A 12,827-nucleotide genomic window follows, 5' to 3' on the forward strand; every position below is an offset into this window, starting at 1 on the left:
CCCTTTTGTTTAAAGTTGCACATAGGAGGCAGATGATCTTACAGTCACATAAGCATTATTAGAATTCCAAATCCGAACTTTTTATCAGCCGGAATCTGTGTTAGAATGAGAATTAGGTCAGAATAAGAACCCAGCACATTCCCGCTCTTCCATTCTCTCACTGATCAGGCTTGAGAAAGTCAATTGCACGCAGCACAAAGTAACCAGTTTTTCATTATAGACCAAGATATGCTCGGCAGTAGTTATCCATAGATGTAATATCACAATTGGAAAAGGCAGCAAAGTTTTAAGTAGGGCAAGTCACAACAGAAGTGCACAATAGGGATAACTGATCCACAGAAATCAATCTGCAAATTGTGTGGCATCAGCTCTCAGCAGAGAGAAAGGTTAGCCTGCAGACTCTGGATAATACAGACTACATTTGTAAATGTTGACATATGTTATATTTAATATTTCTCCTTTGGAAGTTTGGATTGCCATAGCCTTTTTGCTCCTCCTCCCCACCCCAAACTAACACATAGCCACAATTCAATGTTCCATCAATCATTCATGCTCTTCAGTGATCCATGTGTCCAAATTAACCCTTGGACACCTGGCATTCTTCAGAATGTGAGCCACATAAGTACTGAGAAAGACAGATGTTTACATGTAGTACTGTGGTCCAGTTAGAATCAAGAAATGCAAGGTATTTTACTCTATTTTGTGAAGAAAAATGAACTTGAGTTCATATAATATTGTTAGGATAATTGGAATTAAATAGATATGGTTTATTTTAATAAAATACTACAAAATACAATGTTAACTTTTTGTTTCATTAGTCTATCTATAGTCTAGTATTAATCTACTCTATGAGAAATAGTACAGGTTCTATCGCCCCCAACCACTGCATCGTAGGTCTTTGGCTAATTTGCGGCATTTTCTATTATTCTACATGACAATAGAAGCCTAGCATATATGTAATATGTGTATACACACACACATCTATACACAATCTGTCCCAGTTATGTTTACTGTGGGGAGATATAACGCTGAATATCCTCATTTTGGTGTGTTTGTAAACTCTTCCTTTATGCCGCTTATTTTCCTAGGCCACGGTGACATTACAAATTGAAATGAGCACACGATGTGTTTGTTGTCGTGGTTTTGCATATGTCTGGGTTTGTGCCGTGAAGTGCGTACCACAAGAATGTTAAGTTGCATTTTTAGTATTTGTAGTGCACACAGCTGAGTGCAATAGAAGGAATTGTTTATGTCCAGCGTAATGCATGAGATATATGTACAAATCTAGATTGGAGAAAAAAAGCATCATTTTTTTAGACCTTTGCTTGTCAACCTGTTTATTATAGCTTAGTCAAAACCATTTCTTAGGGAGGAGACAAATTATCAATGCAATTTGAATTTTTCAAATGGAACTGCCTAAGTAAGGAGGTTTAAAAATCAATTTCAAGTGTCCTAAAAATTCATCCCTCTCCCCCCTCTCCCTGCCGTTTTTATGTTTTAGATCAAATGAAATAGTGTACATAAGAAGCTTTGCAAACCTTAAAGTACCATATGAATGAGCTGTCATTATTATTTTTAAAGGACAAAACGCTAACATTTAATTCAATTTTCCCTTAAAATGTTTCTGTGGAGAATAATTATGGCAGATTTCATTCCCAAAGTTAACTTAGACATCCCATTCACATGGACTTATTATAATCAGAGCATTCTGCTACACATTCCACAGTGTCCACCTCTGGTTAAAAATTAAGGCTGGTCAGGAGGAATTCTGGCCTTTCCTCCTCCTCCCCTTCTCCCCCAGGTAGGATGGGAATAAGGTTGCCAATAGTTAGCCCTCTCAAAGATTCCTTATCCACAGAAGCCGAATTTTATTGTTGGCTAATTTTTCAAATGAATCACCTGCTATAAAACAAATTAAATGTGTGCTTTGCTCTGTTTTAGTCTTCTGGATGAGCTCCCCAATTCAGTGATGAAGTGGAATCCTTCTGGAAACAGCTGCCGTAAGTCTGATTATCACCTCTATTGTACATTTTACAGCTCACTGCCTTTGCCCATCTCCCTACTTCACTACCCTTCCCTTTTCCACCCACCCTCTACCCCACCACTTGCACACCACCACCACCTCCCACCCAAAAAAATTCATTATAGACAGGTTGCTGTCTAGAATGGGGAAAACAAAGATTTTGATAATTTAGTGTATTTTTTTTTACCAAAGAATATGATCCTCCAGTAGAAAAAAAGCAGATTTCTAGTAGTGGTAGAATTACTCTGCTAATTGGTTATTCTTTGGGGGTTAATGTTTTGAGAATCCTGCAAGGGCTTAACAACCAAGTGTACCTCATTTCAGGTGCACATGTTAACACTTTTTTTTCTTGCTCATTTATAATTTAAAGAAATGCATTGATGAGCGCCAGAAGAAAAAGTTATAGAAACTATTGTTCCAGGAAAAGATTACTGCTTGCTGTTAAGCAGGTGTGGTGGCAGTGGTGCTTAATGAAAAGCCAAATTGTGAAAATAAGTACTTTACTTTTACACTGAACAGGTAACAGGAACTTTTAGCCTATCCAGGACAGGGGAGCTTTGTGTATAGAAATGAATGAAGCTGTTTAGAGGATGCCTTCATTCTTTAATTGACAGCATCATCAGTACCACCCAAGCTCTTGTCATTTGTGTATGCTTCTATGACCCCTTATTGAGCTCTGGTTTAACTACTGAGTCAGACTGTCATGTAGAAGCCCAGGAAAGGGCCAGCTTGGCTTATATTGTCAGGCTTTCTTTCATCATGGAGCGTAAGCAGAGGGAATTCTTGCTCGCTCTGTTGTATTGCTGAGTCCCCAGATGAGCAGTTGGATAACACTTTTAGGGACCTCTGTACCTTGTGTATTGGCCTAATGTGAAGCAGTCCCACCATGACTTCTAGCCAAGAGTTGAAAAGTAAAGTTAGTCATTGTTGACATATTGAGTCATTTGTTTACCTAAATATATTTTTTTTTAAAGCTCCCAAGAGGTCACTTAACAGTCGAAAGAGTGCTGACTTTGGAAAGCAATGAGTTGGGTTCCAATTCCTCTGTTCTTTTCTTCCTGTGTGACTTAGGGCAAGTCACTTAACCAACTTAACCACTCAACACCTCATGAAGCCCAGCAATAGACTTGGACCATGTGGCCAGTCTAAATCTTCAGTCCTATAGTAGCTAGCCTTCATATAATGCTTTAAGGGCAGCTAGGTAGTGCAGTGGATGGAGCACTAGTCTTACTCATCTTCCTGAGTTCAAATCTGACCTCAGACACTTGCTAGCTGTGTGACCCAGGGCAAGTCACTTCACCCTGCTTGGCTCTATTTCTTCGTCTATAAAATAAGCTTGAGAAAGGAATGGCAAACCACTCCAGTATTTTGCCTGAGAAAGCCCCAAATGGGGTCATGAAGAGTTGGATCCAACTGAAATGACTGAACACATTTTATTTGATCCTCATGACAATTCTGTGTGGTAGGTGCTGTTATTATTTTCATTTTACAGATGAGGAAACTGAAATTGAGAGAAGTTAAGTTGATTTGCCCAGGGTCAGTAAGTAAGTGTCAGGTCTTCCTGACTCCAAGGCCAGCACTCATTCATTACACCACCTGAGCTGCCTGATGAGGCCCTTTGAGATAAAGGTAGCACCTAATATGTCTGTCAATTCTGAACAAGTTCTGTTTACCATAAGAACTGGCCCCAGTCATCTCCATAACTCCAATAATCTCTTCTAGTCAGTAATTTAATAATTACTTATTCATTGCTTTCAATGAGCCGGACATTGTGCTTAGCACTGGGAATATAACTATAAAACAAGTCAATGTCCAGACAGTCCCTGCCCTCAAGGAGCTTACATTCTAATGAGGGAAGATGTCTCCAGTAGGAGTAATATGCATGAATTTGTTTTACTTTTTTATATCAGTGTGTCTTTGGTACTTTAAACCAACAACCTTCATTTTCTTTTTTTTTTTTTTCTTAAGTGAGAGGAATGAAAGGTTGATTTAAAAAATAAGTTAAGAAAATTATTTTATAGTTAAAATGCCATGAAAAAAAATCCAGGATGACCACATTTATGCATTATTTGGTTATACTGGAGGATCATTTCTGATGTGGCGTTTAAGGTCCTCGAGCAAGGACTTGGTCTTAATTTCATCTTTATATTCCAGCACCTTGAACAATGCCTTGCCCATAAAAGGTATTTAATAAAGATTTGAGTTAAATTGGTATATCTCTTTCTGCCCTCCTCCCCAGTTTTGTTTTATTTTAATGGCCAGTCAAATTGTATCGTGCAAGGATTTCTTTCAGTTAAGCTAGAGGAATGCTTACATGGCAGTGAAGACTGATGCTGTTACTAATATTACTTAAAGGTGCTATATTAGAAATCATTTTGAACCACAGCAGGACTCCTGAAGGGAAAATTGGACAGTGTCTTTCTTGGGTCCTAACGTTTCCCTTATTGATTGATAGAAGTGTATGCTTTGCTGCTTTCAAAATTATGTAACTTTAACAAGCCAGCATGGTTAGGCAGCTGGCCTTGAAGTGGGGAAGACTATCCCACCTCCAGCAAAGAGTGGCTGTGCTGCCCTTGCCAAGTCCCTTACTCTTTAAGTTCCTCAGGCAACTATCTAGGACAGTTAATTGCAGAGCTAGTATAGATTTTCCTTGGTAGAGGGTGTTTCCTCATTCAGAGTTCTGCATACCAACAAAATCATAGGTCTGTACCAAAAAATAAAACAGAAACTTTATTCTTAAATTAGGAAATAGTGTCAGAGTGGCTAGGTGGTGCAGTGAATAGAGCTCCAGCCCTGGAATCAGGAGGACCTGAGTTCAAATCTGGCCACAGATACAACACAAAAAACTAGCCTTGTGACCTTGGGCAAGTCACTTATACCCAATTACCCTACCTTCCTCCTTTCAAAAAGCAAATAAATAAATGGATGAATGAATAGATAAGGAAATAGTTTAATGTGAAGGAGAATGGCTGCTAGTGGCATGGAAATGGAAGCTTTGTTAAGTTTTGAGTTTAAAATGTACAACATTCACTTTAATAATAGTTTTCATTTTTATGGCATTTTAAAGTTTGCAAAGTACTTTACATACTTTAGCTCATTTGAGCCCTAGGATAAGTCTATCAGGTAGGTTGTCTTATACTATTTCCACTTGAAGGAAACAATATAGTTCAGAAAGGTGAGGCTCCTTAAAATAATAGAGAGTGATGATATTCACATAGTATTCTCTAGCATCAAGGACAGCTCATCCACCATTAATATTCCCTACATCTTAGCCAGTCTTTTAACTAGCATTTATTGTGTCTACTATACACTAAGCACTATACTAAGTACTGGGGATACAAAGAAAGAAAATATATTCCCTTCATTCAAGCTGCTCATAGTCTAATTCTGTAATTCTAAAACTAAATACCTCTTCTGAGATGTAAGATTTTCTTTTGTCACCTTCAAAGTTAAAATGCCAGTATCTTAAATCTGTATTACATCATAGTGGGTTAAGCTTCAGGTTGACAGTAACTCACTATTGGGGAGTTAGGTTGCTGTATATTCCCCCTATATACCTTCTTCAGTGTTTCTCTTTCTTGAATCCCAGAACCTGAAAGGTTTCCTTCCATTCCATAGAACAACTGGTCCAGTGGGGTGGTCCTAGGATTTCTTCTTTCCTCCCAACTACCACCTCTTGGAATTTTCCTTTCTTCCCTTCTTGACACAAAAGACCTGTTTGTTGTTAATAAAGCAGTCAACATTCATTAGGGGTTTATCATTTGCCAGGCACTGTGGCTGAAAATGCTAAGCAAAGAAAGTCAGATACACAGTTCTTGCCCTCAAGAAGCTTACATTCAAATAGGGAGAGAATATGCAGACAATTCCATACATATAAATCCATACTGTGTACATAGAAGGCATCTTAGAGAGAAGGCCACCAGCAGTAAGGAGGTGGAAAGGAGGGGGTATGCAATATGAAGGGGAAGGGGAAAAGAAAGAAATCCTGATTGGAAAACAGCTGATTGTGATGAGGGACAGGAAAGCCAGTAACTAATTTTTAATGCTCAAAGAAAAAAAATCAAGGGTGTTATATTGATCCATTAAGTATGGAGATATGTCCAAAAGGCACTGGTAGGGAGTCCAAAGCACCTGTTTCACACCAGTCTATAGGAGTTACTTAGAGATGAGGGAGGAAGGCAGAGGCTCTACCCCTCAGCAGTTTCTGGGTCGTGGCAGGGGCCGTCCAGGACTTTGGTTTAGGAGAGGTGTATTATGGGCATTCCAGGTTGGAATTCCCCATATTTCTCCACAGACACACTGTTATTCATAAATAGTTGTTAGTTTCTAGTAGTACCATGAATAAGTACAAGCAATCTAAGATTTATTTACGCCTGACTTACACCATGTAGACATCTGGTAAGAGCAGTAATTCCCCTTCCCTCTTTGCTGTTGCTTTCTGGGAATGCCCCCAATTCAACCCTTCTTGCATTCAGCTTGACCTTAGGACAGGTTGTGGTTAAAGCCTGCCCATGGCTTGATCGGAGGGGATGAGAAGAAAGGACATGGGAGAAGGGAAAGACAAATACTCCTTTGCTACCCTTTCTCTTGCTCTCTAATGGGTACCTAGGCACTGGTCTTGTTCACAGCCTCTCTGGTCTATTCTGTATCCATCTCCATTCCACAGATTCTGTCCTTGTTCAGATCAAAATTTTTAAGCAACAAATACCTGCTACAATGGGGAACTAAAAAAATAAAAGCCCCTGTCTTATAAAAAGGGATTATAAGTTATAAAGTAATTTTAAGCAGGGAGAGAGTACTAACAAATGGATGGTGGAGGAAGCTTCATGTAGGCTATTAATCTGAATTGTGCTTAAAATGAAACTAGGGAGAGAGGGGTGAGGAGGAATTCCATTTCAGGCACATAGGAGCACTTCTGTGAAGGCACTGTGACAGGAAATGGAATGTTATTTATGAAGAGCAGCTAATTTGATGAGAAAAGAAAGTGAATGGGGAGAGGGGTAATAGAAATAATACTGAAAAGGTAAATGGGAGCCTTATTGTGGAGCAGAGGACCTCAGATGCCTAAGTAAGGTTTTGTATTTCATTCTAGAAGCAATAGGAAGTCATTGATATTTGGGTTGAAGTAACAAGATGATATGTTTTTAGAATCTCAGGTGAGCAGTTATATATATGAAGGATGAATTGGAGTGGGGGTATGATTAGCATTAGGGAGACCAATTAGGAGACTGTTAAAATAATCTAGGTGAGAGGCAATGAGTCTTGAACTAGATAAGAGGGAGAATAGAGACTGAGTGGAGAGAAGACTGATGCAGGAGATATGGTGGAGGTAGGATCAACAAAACTTGGCATCTGATTGGATATGGGGATGATGGAGAGGGAAAAGTCAAGAGTGAATCCAAGGCTGCAGATTTCGGCAAGTGGAAGGGTATTTATGTAGTCAACAAAAAGAAGGAAGCTTGGAGAAGGAATGAATTTGAGGGAAATACAGTAATTTCTATTTTGATATATTGAGTTTGAGCCATCTACAGAACACATCCAGATGGGGACATCCAGCTGGCAGTCCTTTACCCCAGAATTTTGTTCTTATAATGGAATGTCTAGGATAGACTGAGTATGACTTTTCCCCTTTCTGAAACAGGGATGTTTTCAGTTTTTCTTGTACAAGAGACCTTACTCTCTTACGTGAATCTGTTTTTCTTTGCAGAGTCTAAGTGGAAGGGGGAAGTGGGGGAAGAGGAGACCAGCATAAACTGGAGTTATTTTACTCTTTTTACTAGCGGTAAAAACCCTCAGAAAACCTTAGAAAGCTTCTATGCAAGAATAAATTATTATCCCTAGTGGGGCAGGGAAAGAGAGAAATTCTTGTTGGAAATAACAGGTGGTAGTAGTAGAGAAGAAAGAAGGGAAGCCAGTGCTTGGCATTGTGGAAGAAAAGGAATGACTTCACAAGAAAGCTGGGATTGACCACAAAATTTATACAAAATTGTTTATCCTGTAAATAGGCTCTGAACCACCATAACCCCTTACCTATTCGAATATACTAGGGACATTATGTAACATTATCCATTGTCATTTCATTAGAATGCATGATCCTTGAAGGCAAGAACACTTTTTATTTCTAAATAAATGCTACTTGATTATCTCTGCACGGTTAAAATAGCCCATAATGATGATTGATAGTTTTGGTTGACAGGGGGCAAGATAACATAATGCCTTATAAATTAGTCAAAGGGAAAAAAACCAAAACATTACTTAAAAATTGGGCCAAAAAACTAAGTGGGTGAGGGAGTTGGGGGGCAATAGCAGTGCCAAGAATAAGTCAAACAATTTGATTTTTCAAGAGCCAGGGTCAGGGGATGGTACATTTTTGGCACTGTTTTTCCAACAACTAGCTGCTGCCCTGGTGGCCAGGCTGGTTCAGAAAGACCACATTCTGCTGTTAGCTGTAGTCACACAGTTCTTGATGCAACTTCACTGAAACCAAGGGCACTAATTTAAGCCACAGGCTCCCAGGGAGTAGCCCTGAGCTGTGTGCTTTCAAAGAGTCACTGGCTGGGCTATAATGGGAGAATTGGCATGCGAGAGCTCCCTGCTGCCATTTCTGCCAGTAGGGGTTGGGAGAGAGTGCCAAGGACCCTGTAGTTCCCACACCACCACCACCATCACCACCTCTGTCTTCGTGGTGGGAGATGTGTAGGGTGGTAGAAAACCCCTTTCTGCCAGCCCCTGCAGTTTCCCCGAATCTTCTTGCCACATAATGAAAATATCTAAGGAAAATATCTAGGGAATGAAGAGGTACTTTGTGCATATGGTTGTATAAATAAGCATTAAAAGGAACAAAAACAAAACCCTAGATTTCTGGGATCCACTGAAAATGGACAACACAGTCAACTGGTTTTCATGCCGATTTTTAAAAGCTCCTGTGCTGGCTCTTACTTAAAACATCTTATGCCCTAAATTTCAGATCCCAATCCTTTGAAACAAGAATGAAAAATAGTGTGTCCACTTGAATCACAGCTGTGGTTGCACCTCATTTCTTGGGTACCAGCTGACTTTCAGTGCACCTCACATCTGCCTGTGCATTTTTTATGATACTTCCCAATACAGAACCAATGCATGCAAGATTGCACCAGCCAAGAAACAAAAGGGAGAAACTCCTCCCTTGCTTGAGCTCCATTAGTCAGGAAGATTGTATGGTGAATGGACAGGTCTTATCAGATGTACAGAACTTCAGGGTGTCAGGCCTGGATGAGAACCTGGAACACAAGGCCATTCCTTAATGTACTGTTGTAGCCACAAAGTAGGAACCTTGCTTGACACCTGCTGAGATTCTTTCTCTAGAAATACTGTCCAAATAACCTTGAATAGGCAAGAGTTACTTTTTTTAAAAAGTAACTTTTTTTGCCTAACTACTGAACATATATCTACTTTATTACCATTTTACAATGTTTATATTCTTAAAAATTATTGTCATCAAATCCAGATTGTTAATTTTTCCTTCTTTCTGTGAGAATAATACGTAAGCAACTAAAAAGAAGTTCGTTTTAAAATCTATTCTCTATCCAACTCCATTAATATATAGATTACTTTATTTCAGTACTTTTGAGAGCCTGGAAGACATTTGCCTTTGGACATTTGGGTTTTCTGATAGGTGACAAAGAACTTGAAGCTATAAAATAAACTTAACATTTTTCACAGAAAGAAATGACAATTTTTAAAAAATGCTTTTCAGATGAAATTGCCCAGTTTTTGGCATGTGCTAATGGTTTAGCATATGATGAAAAGCCCAACTATCAAATGCTAAAGAAAATCCTGTTGGATGGATTGGAATCAAGTGGAAAACTCCACAAAGGGCTACTGGAATTTTCTGCTGCTGGATATACCAGGAATCCAAGTGCTTCCTGCAAAGATCAAAAAGTAAGTAATGTGATCCTTAGGAGTTGGTGATTACATTTTTATGAAACTTTTGTGCCATAGGAAGCTGATTTAGGTCCCCAAATGAGTCTGGGCCTAAAATTTCTTGGTCATTAGGTTTGTTGATTCCTGTTTCCCCTCATTTGGTCCAAACTCTAGGATGTCATCTCTCAAGGAAGAAAACTGCCACAAGTAGTTTTGATAAACCCATAGTTTCTCAAGTCAAAGTAGGACCTGTAGATTATTAGTGTCTTTGAGAAAGACCTGACCTTCTCTGGTTAAAGGCAAAGTTGCCTTTATTGGTCAAAGCATTGACCTCACTTTCATTCAACTATTTCTTGCTTCCCTTTTCCTCCAACAATTTGGCCAGTTTTGAGGTGATGATATTCTTGGATTCAACTAGATTATTTGTATGCAGTGTTGCATGATGATTTTTCTAGAATGACATATTAAAAATAAAACAGACATCATTTTTATGGTCCTACCTCCTACCCCGTGTTTCCCCCTTATTTTTTTTTTCAGTCTTGAAAGCTTGGTTAAGCAGGTTTGAAAAAATAAAAAATAAAAAGCGACCAAGATTGATGCCATTAGTGAGATTACTGGACCTGCAACAAAATATCAATCCTGCTCTTTCAATGAAACTACTCTTATGTAAAAGACCTGTTTCTTCTCTGATGCGTGTGCAATAAGGCAGGGTCAGGGTGCCATTCATTTTTAATATTTCTTGTGAACTTTGGATCATCACAAGTGTATATGAGCCAAGAATGCAGGATGCAAACTAATGTGACTGATAGGCTGCTAGATGAATGGTGAGTCAAGTATCAGTGCACAGATGGTTCTGATTTGCTGAGTTTTGTAGCTGCTGCAACTGAAGACATAAAATATCCTTCTAGTCATAAATTAGCTCTTTGGAAGCAAAACCTTGGCACCAGAGCTTTACAACCTTCAATTAGTAGGGAAAGAAGTATTTGAATGACTGTGGTATTGACATCTGTAGGCCTGCATAGTAATCATTCCTAATAGAAGAGAATATCTGTTTGAGGAGGTTTTGCATGGCTAATTAACTACCAGTGAGAATATGTAATTTTTTCATGATCTCCTGATTGTCACCTTTCTCTCATGATACAATTACGTTTTATTGTAGCAAGTGGCTCACAAACCAATTGTCAGCACTATTTACGTATTGTGGAAGGCAGAACAAAAGTTCATGTTTAATAAAAAGCCACTGGATTTTGATCTTGGTAATTACTGAGACTTATTTTAACAGTTTTATTGACTTTTGTGTTTTTATCACTTTTGCAACAAAACAGAAAAGCCATTTCATTGACATACATTTCCCTTGCAATAATGGTCACCACTTAATCTGCACTAATTTAAGCAGCTTTTTCTCATTTTTGTAGTTTTTTCAGCTTAGTAAACTTAATTGAAATATAAAAGAAGCTAATATAAAAAGTGATATCTATATCCTCCTTTGATATAAAAATTTAGATTATACCACCATAATCTTTATTTTTATCAAGAAAGTCCAAAGGGTTTTTTTTATATTTTATAAAACCACTTTTACAGGAAAAGAATAGACTACAAAATTCTTTATTGTTAGGTGCCTCAACCTGAAATAACATTTTGCCTCTTTGTTCTTTCAGCTTATGCCATTTATACCATTTAGTAATTATGAGAGGCAAAAACAAAACATTGAATCATAAGAATATCGAGGTCTTAAATAATATACATTAAAAGCAAAATTTACTGTCATATTAGCCTGTATATAGTTCTTAAAAATATCTGTCATATAGATGTATATAACCAGTGGTTGACTTAAGTATTTTTTTATTAAAGAGTATTTAAGGGTTTTTCTTAAAATTTTATAGCAAATATTTATAGCATAAAAAATTAAATATATGTTCGCATAAGTAATTTAGGTTAAATAATATGTAATAGGTATACAACCAGTAGCATTCTCATCAAGCAGCTAAGCATTCTTTTTAATAATTTAAACTTTTTAATTTTAATTTTTTTCTGAAGATTTGTTGAGTGCAAACTCTCTCCGCTGATGGCTGCTCACAATTTTTTCTCTAAATGGGCTTAGAGTGCTATCTGTGGCATTGAGAAAAATGTGCACTGCCACATGGGAGCCTGTATGGTCTCACAGATAAAAGTGCCAAGGCTTGGAGTCAGGAAGACCCAGGTTCAAATCCTGCCTCTGACACTGGCTATCATTCTGAACCTGTTTCCATATCTCTAAAATGAAGAAAATACTATAGCATTATTCAGCTCTGATTAGTTGAGAAGTTTAAATGATCCAGTGCACATAATACTTTGCAAACGGTAAAGCACTGTGTATATTATATGTCAGAGGCAGAACTTGAATCAAATCCTCCTGGCCCCAAGGCAGGACCTCAGTACATTGAAGCAGAAGGGCTCTATTTTCATGCTATTCCAGAAAATAAATCAGAAAATGTTTTTCCAAAAATATGACAGTATAAGAGACTGATGTAAACTGAATATAGGAAACTTTCAATGACAGAGAGTTTGTGTAAAAATAATGTAAAAATCTAGGAGTTGCCCCTTGTGCTTTAAATGGTACTACTTTTCTTTCTCACACTGAGTAGATTTCAGACTCTTAAATTCATTGTTCTTAGGATCTTTTTTGCTCATAGACCACCTGGGTGTAATAGAAGAGGTATGGAAAGTAAACAAAAGGGTTCTCATGACTCAGTTTTCAGGAAAAAAAAGAGACAAAAAAGTCTGTGAATCTGTCTGCTATAAAAAGCTGTTTTCTTCTAAGTACATGTGGAGGAGTGACTTTTTTTTTAATTCTGTTTCTTTAATGATACATTTTAATTAGCTATTAGAAAATAGCCCCTCACAAGGAATATCCCAGGGGAAA

At 37.9% G+C, this 12,827-nt stretch overlaps 1 protein-coding gene across 4 annotated transcripts in view; it reads left to right on the forward strand.

The window, feature by feature from the left end:
• Positions 1-12,827, forward strand: part of VRK2 (VRK serine/threonine kinase 2) — a 92,761-nt gene that overhangs the window by 71,647 nt on the left and 8,287 nt on the right. For all 4 annotated transcript variants that reach the window (XM_069071767.1, XM_069071769.1, XM_069071768.1 and 1 more), the window contains 2 exons: positions 1,942-2,000; positions 9,759-9,943. In XM_069071767.1, the coding sequence (XP_068927868.1) occupies positions 1,942-2,000; positions 9,759-9,943 (244 nt within the window). The remainder of the gene's footprint in view (positions 1-1,941; positions 2,001-9,758; positions 9,944-12,827) is intronic.

Source organism: Petaurus breviceps, unplaced genomic scaffold (genome assembly GCF_028583685.1).
Source record: "Petaurus breviceps papuanus isolate PSGF00001 unplaced genomic scaffold, PetGlider_PUasm1.0 90842, whole genome shotgun sequence".
Classification (NCBI taxonomy): Eukaryota; Metazoa; Chordata; class Mammalia; order Diprotodontia; family Petauridae; genus Petaurus; species Petaurus breviceps.